The 17544-nt window shown below is 37.5% G+C and overlaps 1 protein-coding gene across 1 annotated transcript in view; it reads right to left on the bottom strand.

Moving 5' to 3' along the window:
- Positions 1-10004: 10004 nt before the first annotated feature.
- Positions 10005-17544, bottom strand: part of CPEB4 (cytoplasmic polyadenylation element binding protein 4) — a 57125-nt gene continuing 49585 nt past the window's right edge. The window contains exons 6-9 of the mRNA XM_007424349.4: positions 17179-17297; positions 15372-15486; positions 14867-15048; positions 10005-11938 (exon numbers count right to left, since the gene is read on the bottom strand). Of these exons, the coding sequence (XP_007424411.1) occupies positions 11711-11938; positions 14867-15048; positions 15372-15486; positions 17179-17297 (644 nt within the window). The 3' untranslated portion in view covers positions 10005-11710. The remainder of the gene's footprint in view (positions 11939-14866; positions 15049-15371; positions 15487-17178; positions 17298-17544) is intronic.

The raw sequence follows: 17544 nt of genomic DNA, 5'->3' as shown, positions 1-17544 counted from the left end.
ACGTGACCGCAGGGACACTGTGATGGTCATAAGTGCAAGGACCAGTTGTAAGTCATTTTTTTCAGCCCCATCATAACTTCGAATGGTCATTAAACAAATGGTTGTAGGTCAAGGACTACCTGTATGTTCTTACCTGATGGCATGAGTTAAATTAATCAGCTGACCTAGCCAAATGACTTATCGATTTTTTGGGGGAGGGGGAGAAGTAACAGTGAATATAAATACGTTATATTTGAGCTTCAAACTCTAATATTAATTCCATCATATATAGGAAGGGCCACCACCAATTCTTACATACTGTCCTATTTCCTTTGCATACTCCACTGCTGTCCTAACCTGAACTTTGGCATATGTTTTTTTCTCCTACAGGAACTATTATCATTGCAAATTTCCTTACATTCTATCCCAGAAGAGTAAAGTTAGGAGCATTTTTTTTTTAATGTTAGATTTAAGGGACATAGCTTAAAAACTCATGTACCAATTTGATCAATATGCTTCATTCCCTCCTTAAGTTTAAGCTTGACTGAAAATTAAACGTCAGTGAGTCCTATGCAATTTTTTTAAAAGGAAAAAAAAAAGGAAACTCATCATTATCTCATAAGGTAAAATATGGAGCAAAACTCTACACCTGTCCTTCTTACCTTTATAGTTCAACTTTATTGATTTAGTCTATTGATCATATTCTTACCTTTATACATATCTGGGTTATTTCCCTTTCCTTGGAAATCAGTATTTGATCAATATTCACAGAGAGAATATTTTCAGGTTCAAGAAATGGAAATTAATCCTACCTTTAACATATGTCTGGAGAAAAACAATAATGGAATTGTATAGTAAGCCCAGCAGAGGGAGTATAATGTCATTAATTCCATATATTCAGATCGGGTGGTTCCCTTTGAATACCAAAAACTGATAGATAAAAAAGACATTTCAACAACCCCCTTAAAAGCAACCGCACCTTGATTATGGACAGATGTGTTATATCACATTGTGGAAATGCACGAGAATGATAGTCCCCTAATCCATTTATATCCTGGGATTATTTAAAGTCATTTTACGCCTTTAAAGACAGCTGCATAGGAGCCTCATCCCAGGCCCTCTTTTTCATACAGACAAACTGAATTGGCTTATTTTACTCAGAAGAAAAGAAGGCAATGTTTTCTGGTTGGCTTTCTTTTTCTGCAGCCATTATTTGTCTCAGATTTCCTGTAGGCAGGCAATGGGCCTTTGGGACTGTTCTCAGAGTTGGCTTTCAGGATGCTGAATAAAGAGCAGCTAAGGAATTGCTTCATAAGCATTTATTGGCCAGCAATTCCTCCTGAGCAATCTGTTCTAAAGCAATGAGAAGAGATACTATTTCGTGGAGATCTACTCCCATTTCACTTCCAAAAAGAGATGTCTGTGTACATCTGAGTGAGTTTGTATGTGAGATCGGTATTGACATGGATGAGAAGTCCTCTAAAAATCAGAGAAAATAGATGGCTTTCACACACTGTAACAACTTGTACAAAATGGCATTTTAAAGGGGAAGGCTCCTTTTGGGAAAAAGACACACACACAAATAGTCTAACATAATAGAGTATGTTATAATAATCACACACATGAACTTAAAAAGTTTAGCTAGTGCAGTATCCATTGCAAATAATATTCATGGCATTTTCAGACAGTTCCTCATCCAAACAATAACCTAGGAATGTAGATCGGTGGCTCTCTAGATGTCATTGAACTACACATCCCAGCATTCCTTGCCAATGACCATGATGATCCCTTACACCTGCACCAACCTATTTCACTTCAATACAATGGCTGCATCAGTTACCTTTGGTTATGCCACAAAAATCATACCCATGCTTTTGACAATTTCCAAATAACAGGCCTAATTTAATTTGTATTATTGGCATATTACAGCATTTATATCCTGCCTTATCTCTGGAAATGCAAGTTGAGTTATATGTATGGTGACCATATTTTCATGGAAAGAATACAGGACAAACCTGAAAAAGAGGCAAATCTGAAAGAGATTCCTAAGGATAAAAAAAATTGTTTATGTTTATAACTTTGCTTTACAAAGGAAAATTCAAAAGCAAAACCAAGAAAATTTTTACAAAAACACATATTCTAATAAAAATATCTAAAATCAAACAGTATATGTAAATTTATTTTAAAAAGACAATTCAATTTCCATTTTTTAACATGAATGTGAAAGACTGTGCATTAAGTGGTACCATTTGTATGGTAAAAGTTAAATGTCCAAAATAAAGGACAAAAGTGAGTTTTTGAAAAATAAATCTAAAGGACAACTTTCCGAAATAAAGGACTGTCCTTTATAATAAAGGATGTATGGTCACTGTAGTTATATGGGGCTCTTTTGTAGGTTGAGAGGGAGTTTAAGAGATGGATGAACCCAGAGGAATTTGGGGGATTCATGAGGAATGTAGTCCTAATAAAAAGGTTTGTTGTTGTTGTTGTTGTTGTTTAGTCGTTAAGTCGTGTCCGACTCTCCGTGACCCCATGAACCATACTGCGCCAGGCCTTCCTGTCCTTCACTGCCTCCCTGAGTTTGCTCAGTTTCATGCTCAATAAAAAGGTTTAGCCCTAGCCAAAAAGATTCATTTCTAAGACGGAAAGGTAGCTGAAACAGCATGGAATAGAGCGCTATGCTTACACAGCTCAGGTGCGATGGAATTGCACACTGCACTGCGAAACAGCTGCTACAGATAATGGGGCCAACCCTATAACAGGATGCTACAGAAATGCCACTATTACGACATGCATGTGCAAAGGTAACCTTTGGGGGGATTTTTTACTTGCTGAGAAATGTGTAAGCGACCAGATGTAGTTTGGACAATATGATCGCACCATCTGAAATTCCTTGTGTGAAATTGACTATATAAGCTTGCTTGTGTGTGCATTTGGGTGTTTCACTGGGGAAATTAATTACTTAATGGGTCCTTGCATATCTGACAGTGACTCTGCAGACTCTTAAAAGTTTTGGAGACTTTTAAGTTTTAAAAGTTAATCCATGTCAGGACTGAGTAGAGGAACAGGCCTGAACCTTGCTACCCAGGGGGCAGAGAAGGGAGAAGGGTGCTGTCCCCCGCCCCCACCCCCCGCACAGGGTATTTCTCCAACAAGGACAAATTTTGGTCCAAATCTTAAAGTATGCTCCTGTCCTGCCCTTGAACCACTGTGTCACAGTGCTCTTACCAGAGAGCATCCAATCTCTATCCATCTCATTAGGCAAGGTTATCAAGGGCTATACTTTGGATTATAATGTTTTAATTATGCTAAGGAGCTGATTAGATTACTTTGTTTTACAAAATACCTATATGTAGATATAAATACTTATTTGAGCATGTGAGTTGCAAATTGATCTGTTAGTAACTGGAGAGGAGGGAATTTGTTACTGCTACAAAACAATAGCATTTTTTTCAAACATATTATTAGGCCAGACTTTGGCACATTTCTCACATAGGGCCAGGGAGCAGCCAGATCAGATGAAAATATCTCTGTGTTGCCACATCAACTTCCAGCCACCTTAATCTCTCAGGAAATTAAACAACTTTGAGGTCCCTATTAAGTCTTAGAAGATGAATGCTAAAGCCTAACCTCAGCCCTGCAGATCCATGACACTTTTAAAGTACTGATATTTTCAAAGAGTAGACATTGGCCTTGATCATTTTTTTCATATTTTTCATTATTGGGACATACTAACTGTGTTTTCTATACTAACCAAACATGTTTTACAGTGACACTAATAGCAAAAACATCAAAGCTTTCATATCAAGGCTTCTTGAGCTAAATAAATGGCTTGCACAAATTATGTATTGCAAACTTTAGATAGCGTCTCTGGATTGGCTTTTTGAAAACTAGTTTTATTATAAATTATACATTTATCAATAAATGTAGAGGATTACCAGAATACCTTAATCTTTCTACCTCATGCTTTCATGTATTTATTTAAAATCATCTTAGAAAAGAAGTACAGGGATTTGCAGAAAGAAGCTGCAGCTACTTTCAGTTCAGGCCTGTTTATCATTACATTGAATGATGATGATGATGATGATGATGATGATGATGATGATGATGATTTCATTTGAAAACATCTGTGTTATCTCTGTCTAGCAGAGAAGTGCCTAGTCATAATATACCTAAAATCCAATGCAATAGCCAATAAAATATCATTAAATAATTAAAGTAGCAAAAACTAAAGGCCTGATGGAAAAGGTAATCTGAAACATTAGGAGACAACCTGACTTCTTGATGCAGAAGGCTTTTCACTCCCCCGCTCCCCAAAAGACTCCCTGTTGTACCTTACCAGTTGTATCTCCGAGGGCCCTGGGACACACAGAAAGTTCTCATCTGATACCTTAAGCCCATAGTTTCATATTTCCCAGTTCAACTGGAAAAAGCAGCTCCTCCCAAGGAGACTTCTTTCTTATCTGCTATACAGTACAGGAGGAACCCTGTTTGGTGTAGCAAGAATTATAGGACCGAGAAGGAAACAGGGAGAATTTCAGGGTTGCATTCTTTTTTTCCCACATTAAACACGTGCGTCTGATATCCAGGTTGAGAGGTGGCAAGACTTACTTCTTGACTGAAATGCGAGATCCGGATGATCGACTAGACTGAATACAATGAGATGGCAATCTGTAATGGAATGTGAGAATGACCTTGGAAGACGGGGGAGGGCGGGGAGAGATGCTGCCTAGGGAACGATCTGATAAAAGGGGGATGAGCCCGCACCAGAGTAACAGGCGGAGCAGAAACTTAGAAAGGTGGTAAAAAGGGACAGTAGGAGATTTGTACTTTCACGATTCTGTTAATATAACCTAACAATAAAGTAGAAGTAGCTCATCTGGTTGTGTTTCCTGTCTGGTTTACCTGGGAGGACTGACACAATCCAACTGAAAAACTATCAGTAAGTTACAGTGAGTCATTCTGTAGGATGCTGAAAACGATGGGTGTTACAAGTTCTTGAGAAATAGGCAAAATGTCAAGTGTGTCCAAGGACCACTCTTCATCTGAAATATATTTGCAGAATGGAAAAAGTAGGGTATAGCTTAAAGAATGCATAATAGATAAATTGGCATAATATAAAAGTTTACCCCTTCATTTACAGAATAAAGGCCATGTTACTTTTATAGTTTCATGCAGAACTCACAGAAATATAAAGTGCAAATGTGAGGCAAACACTTTTGTCACACTTAAAAGTGGTTATTTAGGGAGAGAGAGACATGCAAAAATGAAGAGAGGAAATTTCTGGGCCAGTCTATCTGCATTTTTACAACTGTGTATCTGTAGGTAGAATCCAAAACATTGTTTCCGTGGCATATTCTAGATACTCACAGAACAGTACTGAAATATATATTACTGAGTAGTTCAAGGCCCCAGCTGTGAGCATTCCATGAAAGCGTTTCACTTTCCCCCAGAGTAGTTTCCAAAAGTGCTTCAGGGATGGAGATATCCATAAGAATTCTGGTGTTGGCCAGCAGGCCTGGCAAAGCCTTTTCTACACCGTCTGCCAAGCAGCTCAGTTTCCCAATGCTTTGCATTCTTCCCCCACACGCATTGCCACCTCAATAGTCTTATTCCTTTTCCAACATACCATTATTTGAGCATCTCATACTGGGCTTCTTTTGACTCCAGTGATTAAGCAGCAGAAGAACATTAAGTGGAAGCAGGTGATTGAACACTTGGCTCCTTGTTTTTGACCTAGTTGACATACTGAGGGCTGTAAGTTTAAAAATAGATGCTAGGATGCTGAGCTTGCTGAATATTCATGCCAAAGTCACGAGACTCCAGCCAGAGACATCAGTGTGTATCTAAGTACCAAATTTGCAAAATATAAATAGCATTTAGCTCTCCCTCTCGGGTGACATGTGAGCAGACAGCTGAAGGCTTATCCTCAATGCGCACTCATGTCTACTTTAGGACTTTCTCCTATTGTTGGGCCTGTGATATCAACCCTTGGACTGATATGGATCGAACATGACTGAAGATGTAATGGCTTGGTATAAATCAAAGTCTATATCATGCAAGTTACATCTCAGTCAAAGAGCCAGTGGTAAATGGCTAAAAGTTACAGAATTAAACAATGAAATGAACACGATACTGAAAAACTGGTATTTAACTATTTTGGTCTTTAACCAGAGCTCCTCAAAAAGTCATAAACCTTTAAACACATTGATTAAACCAAACATCTTTCAAGTTTCTTTTCATTATTCCTGTTCTATTTCCTTTTATAACTAAAACTCTGATTTTTTATATGTAATTGGTATTCCAGTTTCAATACATACACAGACCAGTTTACGTACACACGCAAACTCTGAAGCCTTCTAACCCAGAGGTCCGTAAAGCTGCTTTCCTCATGATTTTTACAGAAGCTTTAAAGACGGCTCTAATACACTGGACCTTCAGCCCTAGCTAAGTTTTATTGGCATCCATCTTGGCAGGGATTGATTTATTATTAGTGTTTTTATCATCTTGATTTATTTCCATTGTTATTTTATAATTTCAACCTCTTGTAAGCCAGCCAGAGTTTCTGAGTTGGGCAAGCTATCGAAACTCTTATAACTCTTACATCACTTTCTAGTGAGATGGGCGGTGACCAAATTTGAAAAATAAATAAATAAACATAGTTCAAACTCTTTTGTTGCTTTGTGCTATTGTATTTCATTCAGAAGCTAAGGTGGCATACATAGCACTCCATCCTGCTATTTTTCTCTATGCCAACAATCCTCTGAGGTAGGTTGAACAGGTGAAAGTGGCAAGCCCAAAACTGCCCATGCATCTTCTGTAGCTGAGGTAAACTAGAACCTGATTCCACTTGCTCCCACTCCCTCAGCTTAACTACCACATCACAGGTATTAGTTGTTTCTATAACACACTACACATACTGTTTTACAGGTTTTATCAGTAACAGCAGTAATAAACATGTGAATAATGCTGAGCTATGATTACAATCAACTGTTGCACTTAATGGATGAACAGGGATTAAAATCTGAGACAGTAATGCTCACACCTTAGTACTTCCACCCCAACCTACTGATCTTCCATAAATTATGGACCTGGGAGTGTGGATAGTGATGTAACATCACCAGAGAGGGTGCGGTGGTAGGGAGAGGCGACATATTGTAGGTGCCTTTGTCTCTCCAAAAGGGAAAAATACCCATGGGTATTTTCAGTTTTTATTGGCTCTCTTTAACCTTGGCAGGGTTTTAGCACCCATTTTGTCCCTTAAACTAATGAGCCCTAAAAATGCAGTTTCAGTTTGCAGTCTAGAAACAGTGGAAGGCATGAATGGAGTACCTAGAGAGGGCAGATTATTCCATCCAGAGGGGCACCAGTTATATCCTGGCCCTGAAGAGTTCAAAGTAACAGACCAAGTAGACATTGAGTTAAAAGTTTTATTCATTCAACATCTCACATTACAAATATTTAAAAATTATATGCATACTGCTATAAATAGTCATTTGCAAACTATTTAATAACATTAATTTTCCACTAGCACTTCAACAAATGAACTCTCTTAAAAAAAGAAACTTGTGTTATAACTTAGAGTAGAACATACAAAAATATGAACTTAAATTGTGAAAATGACTTTAATAAAAAAATGAATTACCCTTATTTAAAATGCTATAATAAATACTACAACCTCCCCATACACAGTAAAAACTATATGGAAATTCAGCCAAGTAGTACAAGTAACTGACATACTTAAATAACTTTTCCTTCTGATAATATGAGCATTACATTGGGGGAAAACATATTAGGGATTAGTAAAAACTAGACACCCACTTGCTAAAAGTTTCACTTCCAAAAAATATAACAAAAGAATCTGATGAAAATTATAAAAACTAATTATACTTTAAATTTTAAAAATATAAAAAATAAAACAGTTGAATACAATATTGTCCCAATTCTTACAATGCTATCAATCACAGTAGCTTTAAAATAAGATAATAAAATAAAGCAAATGACCAAAACCTCTTTTATTCCTTTTTTTAAAAAATAATCTCAAATTTACATTAGTAGAAAGATTGATTTCTGATTCTTTTCTTTAGAAACACCAGCAAGAAAGAGGATTTACTAGAACAGTAGAAAATGACATTTTTAAATGTCTGCAATTAAAAACAAAGAATTACACTGCAAAGATCTTCCAGAAGTCTGAAATAAGTATTGCACATAACTTGAAGTTAACTTGCCACAATTCATCACATTCAAGTTTTAAATCACCTTTTAAAACAGAAGGCTTTAACTCTTCAAGAAACAAAAAGGGGTGAATTATCAAGTCTTTCCAACAGCATCCTTATAAAACACTAAAGTCATTCACTGCAAGTTTTAGATTTGCGTTCTGCAGAGGTCTGTGTATGGAGAAGTAGATACTATATACCAAAAAAGCACGGGGCAGTGGGGTTCTTTTACATATAAAATAAATCAGAAACACTTTATTTTACATTGCAAAAATAACCATGTAATTACTCTGTAACTACATTGTAAATACATGGCCAGTGCCATGCTTCTGAAAGAAAATGACATGCTTGTTTACACCCCTTTAAAATAAAGTGATACCCTAAGATTTTTAAACTAATTACATGTTAGTTATGCTTGGAGTGACATGGCAACTCCACCTTCCATGTCATCTGAAGGACATATTATATTAGCACTATTTCGAGTACAGAGTAATAGAGATAATCATTTATGCCCTGTAAATTGAAGTGTAACCAAATAATCTGTAAACACGCTTTTCACACAATCACCACAAGTGAATATTAGTAGAATAACATTTTTTTTTTTAATATTAGTCATGCATACTAACATTACATGCCCACCACTGGGCAGGCTTGAGTTTATTTCCTTAAGTATGATTTAAAAGCGCAGACACATCTCTGCAAACACCTAACATCAATTTGTTAAGATTAAAAATGGCTAAACATTCACCAAAAAACATCTGCATTTGTGTATTATTTTTAAAAATCTATTAAGAAGCAGTAGACAATTTGGGATGTTACTGTTAAACTTCTACTCTATGTTTATGCATTAAATTTCAAGAGTCTAAAGACAAACTCTCTTATTTGTCACTTTCATGCTTTTTAAAAATTTCTTTTTTTTTTTTAAGTCTCAACTTTACATATAAGTATTTCTTAAATTATATGTACACCAAATACCTGGTGCTGGGCTAAAGATGTTTAAGCAACATGCTTTCTTTTCTCTGCAAATTCTAAAATAGCATTGCCAGTGCACAACATCCATAATTCAAAATGTATGCAGAGCACTGAAATGTATAAAAAGCAGAATATAAGAAAATAAAATTTATTAAAATTATTTATATTAAAAAATGAAGTATATGAAGATCTCTCAGTAATAAAAGTACAAAAAGCTACTCTTTGCAATATGAAAAATTGAGGTATTGCATAAAGAGATATCCCGTCAGTGAAAAGTGTGCCTAAAAATGCTCACTGTTGGAAAAACAAGATATACAAAAGTAGTGCATAACAAATATACATTATGTGCATGACAAAATAAGTTAGCTACAAAAACACTGTACCGAAATTCAGCAGGTCATGTACAAAGGGAAAAAATTATTATTCAAAGCTACTTCTCAAACAGTGTTATTTCTTGTAATGGTAACCCATCTCACCTGTTCACTGGGTAGGATCGGCACAATAAGACACCCCAAGCCACCTACAAGCATTTTTAAAAAATTAAAAGGAATATTCCAACTATAATTATGTACTTCAGAGAAAAAGGTCCCTGACAGTCTACAAAAGAGCACTCTCCATTTGCATTTCCTGTTGTCAATATTTGCAGGGATTTCATTAAAAGGAGCTCCCTTTCTCTACTTGACAAGTAGACAGCAAATGTCTCCATTTTGACCTTTGGAAAATAACAAGGTATGTATTATGTATTGAAAATCAAACTGCCTCTGAAAGGTAACTGGTGATGGGGGAAAGGGATGGGGAGGAAGAGAGCTTACAAAAGGGATGCTTCTTCTCTGCAGCTGTGCTTAAGCAAGTCTTTGGTTTAAGAGTCTATGGTGGTATCATGCCAGTTCAGATTCCAACTGGTGTTTCCTACACACTACTACAACACCATTACTGTATTAAGAGATGAATACATTCACTCCTATTGTTTTTCTCAGATTTACAGAGTGTCAAGTGTATTTCTATCCAGTCAACACCACCCTGTACCTTAGCTTTAACATATGCTGTGTTCCCACTTACATGTTTATAACACTTCATGCATTACTCAGCAAGCTGGTTCTTTAGAGTCCTGTGATGGTTTATGTGCTAAGTTCCAAACAAAATTCTTTGTTAAGATTCCTTTCTCTCACTTGCTCTCTGTTGAAAGACAAGCACACTCTTCTTTGCAGACATGCATGCCTATTCATTCAGCCAACAGTGCAAAACATCCCTGGAAACAAACTTTACTTTGCCCTCTTATAATTCCTAGGTTACAGCTTTGTTAGGAGATTAAAACTGATTTCACATCCCAGAGTAAGCCCAAGAAGCAGACAAAATTTGACATGTACTGGAAGAGTGGATTATTAGTGTGGTGGGGATGGGGGTGGGGATGGGGATGGGGGTGGGGGAGAATTAAAATGTACTCTTGAGGTATATCTTTAGGTTCTTGTATTTCATGTCAAAATGGAGATCAAAGGCTGGCCTCTGATTTACATTAGTAAATTAGGATATAGAGTTCTATATAACCATCAAAAATAAAATCTATACATTTGTTCTTCAGGAGAGGACATGCCAGTTCACTAGTTGTCATTACTTTAGCTTTGGTAGGATTTGTAGGGCTGTATTCTGATAATGAAATTTCTTTCAAAACAACAACAACAACAACCACAATAATAAAGAATAAGTGCACTCCCCACCCACCCCCCAGTTGTAAACTGACCCAGGATTTACATTCGGGAACTTTTAAAATGTGATTGCTTGGATGAAGAACACAGATCTAAGCTCTGCCTACTCAATTAGTAAAAATTTGAATGTGGTGGGAAGTTGGAGGCACGGTGAGACACAATACTGTGCTAAAGATTTAGCTTCAGAACCCTTACATCAAACAAAAAAGAAACTTAATGCTGCTTTAAACCTTGCTCATGCATTTTTGTTGCTTTAAACATGCTCTTTCCTGTTACTAAGTTAACAGCTAACTGTTTCCATTGCTATAAAATCATCGGTGGCAAGAAAACAGGCTTCCCAGAGGCTTGGATAGGGAAGGGGGCAAGGAGAAGGAAAGGGCGGGTTGGACAAAGTGTCAGATAAGATTCATAGTGTTCCTATCTCATGGTTACTTTAATAAAAGTAGTCTATTGATTTTGTTATTAGCAATAATTTAATTAAAAAACAAAATACTCTATTGTTTCATTTCTCATCTCTTAATATTGTTCTTTCTTCCTTCAAGAAAAGATAGCAGGAAAGCAGTGTTCTCTGGGGAACCAGGAAGGTAAGAGAACTTGGCTTCCATGCACTGTGTTATCCATATGAAAAGGAGTTCCCAATAAAGTTTAATGACGAGATTCTACAAAATACCTATATGATTATAGGCCATTCTTTTGTTACACTATTGTTAAGTTACAGACTACAACAGCAGGACATGCTATCTTGAGTAAGAGGGAATAGGAAGGGAGGGCAAAGGAATCAGGAGAACAGAAGAGTGCACTTATTTTGAGGCCTGCATATGAACACACTGCAGTAATCACTTAGTTCCAGCGGAATGAAATATGTCTTGGGCGATCTCCTCCCTCTTTCACCAGGGGCTTGTGGAATTCCCTGCCAGCGCGTGAATGGATAGCAGCCCAGCAATATTCACAGTAATACTGCAGACAGGTAACATTAGCACAGAAAAATGGAGCAAATTTTCCTCCACAACGGGCCCCTTGACATTCATCACATAGCTGATCATCCAAGACATATGGCTTAACTTCCACCTGTGATGAAAGAAGGAGAGAAAATGTACACATTTCTTAAATTTGGCCTTGTTAGACAAAACTGCAGTCCAGGTGTTTTTTCTCTTCATGTACTTCTGCAATCCAACTGATACTACAGACACCTCAGTGAATGCTCTCTTGTGTGGTAAGAAGAGCTTTGTTGGATCAGACTGGACACACATCTAGCTCAGGATCTTTTTCCTAGGACTGGCTGAACAAGCAAAACAGAAAAGCAACAGCCTTCCCCTCTTACATGTTCTCCATCAAAAGATGTAATAAAATACTGATCTAAGATCCTGAAAGCCTGGGTTCAACTTTCAACTGGGTCCAGCTCTCCACTATTTGGACAATCATGTACCAGTCATCATCACTCAGCTGTGTTAAGAATAAAATGGGGGCTCTGGGATATTTTATTTTATTTATTTATGTATTTATTAAATTTGTCCCCACCCATCTCCACCCAATGGGGGACTCTGGGCGGCTCACAACTCATTAAAAACAATAAATAAATATACAGTTAAACACATATACTTGGTGTTCTGAGCTCCATGTGGAGAAAACAGGGGGAAAAAACCAGTTACATTTATTTTGCTAGGGGATATTTCATAGAGCTAAGCTCTCCATGAATTTACCTAACCCTCTTTTAAAACCATCCCAGCTTGTGGCCATTACCACATCCTGTACAAGGTGGCATCACACCTACCTACAGGAGACACTTCTCTATTATTGAAGATGCTTATCCAAATTAGCTTTGGGTTTCACAATACACACTTTCTATTAAGGCAGACATTTGTCACATAAAACAGCTAAAGGGCGTTCCCAGTTTAGATGAGTTTTATTCTGCTCATGCCCAGTATTTAAAACACTACACTAGATAAATCAGATTAAATGAGTAATTGTCCTAAATTGACAGTATTTCAAGCCTATTCTGATCATGTTGAACCATTTTGAAATACAATGAGACATTCCCTGAGAATTAGAGATTTGGAACGTTTGGGTGAAATTAAATCTTTACCCCTTTCATTTACTTAAAATTCATTACTAGGAATTGTCCATATAAACAACTTCACAAGTTGGAGGATCAACAAATGGATCCTCTTGAGTTAAAAAACAAAACAAAAATAAACAAAAGTAGAATAGTTAGATAAGGACTTCAGCATTGTTTTATAATCTTGGCAATGACTAGATGTGTGGATTTAATTCCCAGAATTCTCCAACCATCACAGCCATTGCTGAGAATTCCAGGTGTTGAAGTCAAGGTTGGGAAATACTGAATTATAGTGCAGAGGAGAGGCTCCCTTCAATATGCAACTTTCTTGATTCAAATGTCCTCCAGATATATATGTCTATTACTTCTACAGAATGAAACATACATTTACCATATGTGAAGATATCAGAGTTCCAGAGGGACATGTGGATCACAAAAATATGAAAGTGTAACTGATTCCTACCATTTCCACCATTAGAAGGTAGGAGAATTGAATCAAATTCATTTACTATTTAAAATAAATTTCAGAAAAAAAAATCTATATCACATAGTTAAAAGTTAACTGCCAATGCAAAACACAATTAATTAACTCATGACTCCATTTACACACCATATGAATAAATGTGTTCCACAAGTTGAAATGGCTTTGGCTATAAATGTAATTTAACACTGTGTTTGTATGTATGCATGTCTATAGATGTAAAATACTTGTAACTGTCAAAGTATGGATGTCCACAGAGCTGAGAGGTATATCCATAAATTTTGCATTTCAAAAAGATACATTTAAACAGGAAGTCCCTGATCATATTATGTCAAAATCTAAAACACAGGAACAGGAGAGTTGCTATCTACAAAATTCTCTACATGTACAGTATATGTGCCAAACAGATGGCTGTCACTGTCAGCTTTAACAATGGCAAGATTGACATATGAATCCATTTACCTTACTGAAAGCTGTGGCAGAAATGTTTTAATTTATTTCTTAGATTTTCAAATAAAGTCTGTTAGCATCAGTAATGTATTACATATCCAGAAGTAGAATATAACATGCCTTCCAGAACTGGAGGACCAGCCGCAAATCAATATTAATCATTTTGTTTTTTTCTGTCTAAGAATGGGATCATTCTAAATTGCTGGGTCAGAACAATTTAGTTGCCATGTTGCCAAAAGAGAGAAGAACAATGTAACAAAAATTGAGATGGTTCATAACATCTTATACCAAATTTCCCCAACCTGACTATAATTCCCAGACAACTTTTAGCTTGGAATTCTGGGAGTTAAAATCTCAGCACATCTGAAGGGCACAAGGTTGGGGAATGCTGTCTTACACAGTGTCAAAACAACACATGTTTCTTAATCCTACCCAGTCATCTCTCCAGTTAGTATATCAATGTGATAAAAGGAGAAGTGAACTTCTGTTGCAAAGATATTCTTAGTGCTGCTGACTGGGGCTGTGAAAATATGCTGAACGTTAACAGAGATGGATGATTAAGTAACCAAGTATTGTTGCTGGATAGATTATACTGAATTAAAATAGAATGTGTGCAGGAAATTCAGAAATCCTGCAGAAACATACTGGAGCCTCATGCCTTTAGCTTTGATAAAGCAGCTGCCCATTCTACTACAAAACGTTCAGGCAGGGTGAAAGAGAGGCTAATAGTAAGCAAGTCATGCAGAGGTAAAAGGATAACACTAAAAACACAGGCTTATACTATGCCGCTGGAAATGCCTCTGGAGGGAACAACTGGTTTAAAAGGAGCCCAAAGGCAGTAAAAACTCAATGTTATATGAGATTTTTTGATATTTGGGATGACGGGGGGGGGAGCGTGTACTGCATTTAAACAGGGGTTTTTTTGTTCCCTGTCATGCAATGGCACTTATATGGAAATAAGCCAACAAAATAATGCTGCGTAATAAATAGAATGTGCTCTAGTACTTACCCGTTTATCTATCTCTCCATGTTGCAGCTGAACAAAGCGGGCACTGATAGCAGCTATATAACTCTGTTGATTGGAAAATGCAACACGCCCAGCTCCTTTCGGGTACTTCAGTTCAGGGTCAGTATCAATTCCAGCATAGCAAACTCCTCCATACAGCCGATCCATTATCATTGCAAGCTCCACTAAAACATAGTAACAACAAATTTACCTCTACATATGATATGCATGTAAATCCCCTCTTTTTTAAGGCTCTGGGCAAGGAAGTTTATTTCTACTCTTCTATCTGAAAATAATGAGAATGTCAGTAAAAGTTCAACTTAATAAGCCCTAGCATATTCATTCATTCATTCATTCATTCATTCATTCATTCATTCATTCATTCATTCATTCATTCATATTTCAAATTTAGTTACTGCCCATCTCACTCAATATCAGAAATTCCCAATAGTAAGGTAGTTTGGACACAGTCAACAAGCCATTTTTACTTGCTGTTTGGATTCCATACCTGCTCGTAAGGGTCGTGGAACTCCTCCTACAAAAATGGTTTTCCGTGGATCTAGAGGTTGTGAGCCATCCATCACAAAATCACTATCACTAAGATTCCAAGGTCGGATCTGAACCTGCAAGCAGAAAACAAGGCTTTATATACAATTCCAGCTAAGAGTCAAAATGCATTTATTTTTACAGCACTAACACATTATTATTATCTTTTATGTGTGTGTGTGTGTATGTATGTGTATGTGTGCGTGTGTGTGTGTATCTTAGCTGTTCCTAGCACTGCACTCTTCTGGACAGAGAGCTCGGATGTTGTTCCTGGGATCTGCTGGAGCCACTCTCCCAGCTTAGGAGTCACGGCCCCGAGTGCTCCTACCACCACTGGGACCGCTTTGGCCTTGACTTTCCACATCCTCTCTAGTTCCGCCTTCAGGCCCTGCTACTTCTCCAGCTTCTCATACTCCTTCTTCCTGATGTTGCTGTCACTTGGCACTGCTACATCTATCACCACCACTGTCTTCTGATCCTTGTCTACTAACTATGAACTAAGAGAGTCATGCTGGCTAGGACGTCACCTGGATTAATGCACCAGATGTTGGGGAACCAGGACAATCTGACAATAAGTGGGCTACTGGAACAAACCATACATGGACAAGACAAGAGAACCTGGATGGATGGATGGATGGGTGGATGGGTGGATGGGTGGATGGGTGGATGGATGATATAAAGGCAGCGAACATGCCTAATACTCCTGCCTCCTATTTTCCCTGCAAAAACAACCCTGTGCGGTCGGTTGGGCTGAGAGTGACTGGCCCAAAGTCACCCAGCTGGCTTTCATGCCTAAGGGAGGCCTAGAACTCACAGTAATACAGTCACATCCCAGTAATATAGAGAACAGAGCGATTCTACATTCCTCTGCTGTTATTTATCCATTTGCTTCAGATAAACCATTAACAGAAGTGTCATCTGTGCATGCACATGCTTGGTCAAATGATAGGAAACTTTGCCAGCTTCCAAGAGGAGATAGTACCACGACACTACAATCAAGATATTCCGAGGGGGCTTCAGTTGCTTCCCAAACCTTTCCTTTGAATGAATCCCAGAGCCTTATTAAATAACTAGGAAGGTACTGAAAGGAATTACTGAGAAGAGGAGTTGCTTTAAGGAGCTGTTCACAAGTGCTATGGTCATGCTTCTGTAGCATCTTTCTGCCTTCAGATCCAAAGAGCTGCAGAGCCCTAGCATTTAATCTGCAAGCTGGAGACTCCCAATACCTGTTTTACCATGAAAGCAAGCATGTAAGTGTTCTGCAAAGCCTTGAGAGCAACTACCTTTTAAGAGAATCTGTATCTTTAGTTTATCATGACCCTACTAATTAACTTCTACAGACAGAATTAACTCTCCCCCCCCCATCAGAACTTTCCCAAAATTCTTCCCTTTATGCTCCTCCCTTTCATTGGTCCAGATTTTGGCTTGTGCACAGAAGTGAGGATTGAATGTACACGTAAGAGCTTCAATAATAATCCACATGGAAAGAGAGTAGAGAGGCCAGGCGCTCAGCTTGAGACCTAACAGTGAATTATAGTGCACATGGGAGGGATTAGGACCCTGAATCTGTAGTTTGATAGGTAAAGATTAGCCAATAGTTGTGTAGTGCCTGAGACTCTATTGAGGGAGTTCAGGGAGAAAGGAAAAAGGAGTCCAGTGTCCCTGAGTGAAAAACAGTGGAAATATATGCTCTTCCAGTATATGAATAATACTTAAATACCTAATTTCTAGTTCATTTTCTAAGCTTCATATATATCAAAACTACTTACTGGTTTATCTTTAATCGTGGGGCTGGAAACACACAGGTAGAGTTTTCCATCCTCTTCAATACATGCATCAATCAAAGCCTGTACGGAGCTTTCATCTTGGAACAGCAAAAAGGCATATCCTAGACAGAGAAGAAACAAACAAGATTTGTTCACTCTGTGTATGATGTCCATGTATTGAAATTATTTTGTTTGTATTTAGATGTGACAACCATGAAAAAATAAAGGAAAAATCCTTGTTGCATACTTAAGGAAGAGGGAGCCATTTTCCAAAAACAGCAGGAGTTGCTCTGATCTAACCAAAATGCTATTACTAAGGAGATAAGGAATAAATAACAAAACTTCTTCCATTTCTTCCCCAAAATGAAG

Source organism: Python bivittatus, unplaced genomic scaffold (assembly GCF_059951505.1).
Source record: "Python bivittatus isolate LINGU-HERP-01145 unplaced genomic scaffold, Pbiv_v1 ctg000080_np1212, whole genome shotgun sequence".
In the NCBI taxonomy this organism is placed as follows: domain Eukaryota; kingdom Metazoa; phylum Chordata; class Lepidosauria; order Squamata; family Pythonidae; genus Python; species Python bivittatus.
The sequence above is the reverse complement of the archived record's forward strand: the minus strand, read 5'-3'. Positions and strand labels throughout refer to the sequence as shown.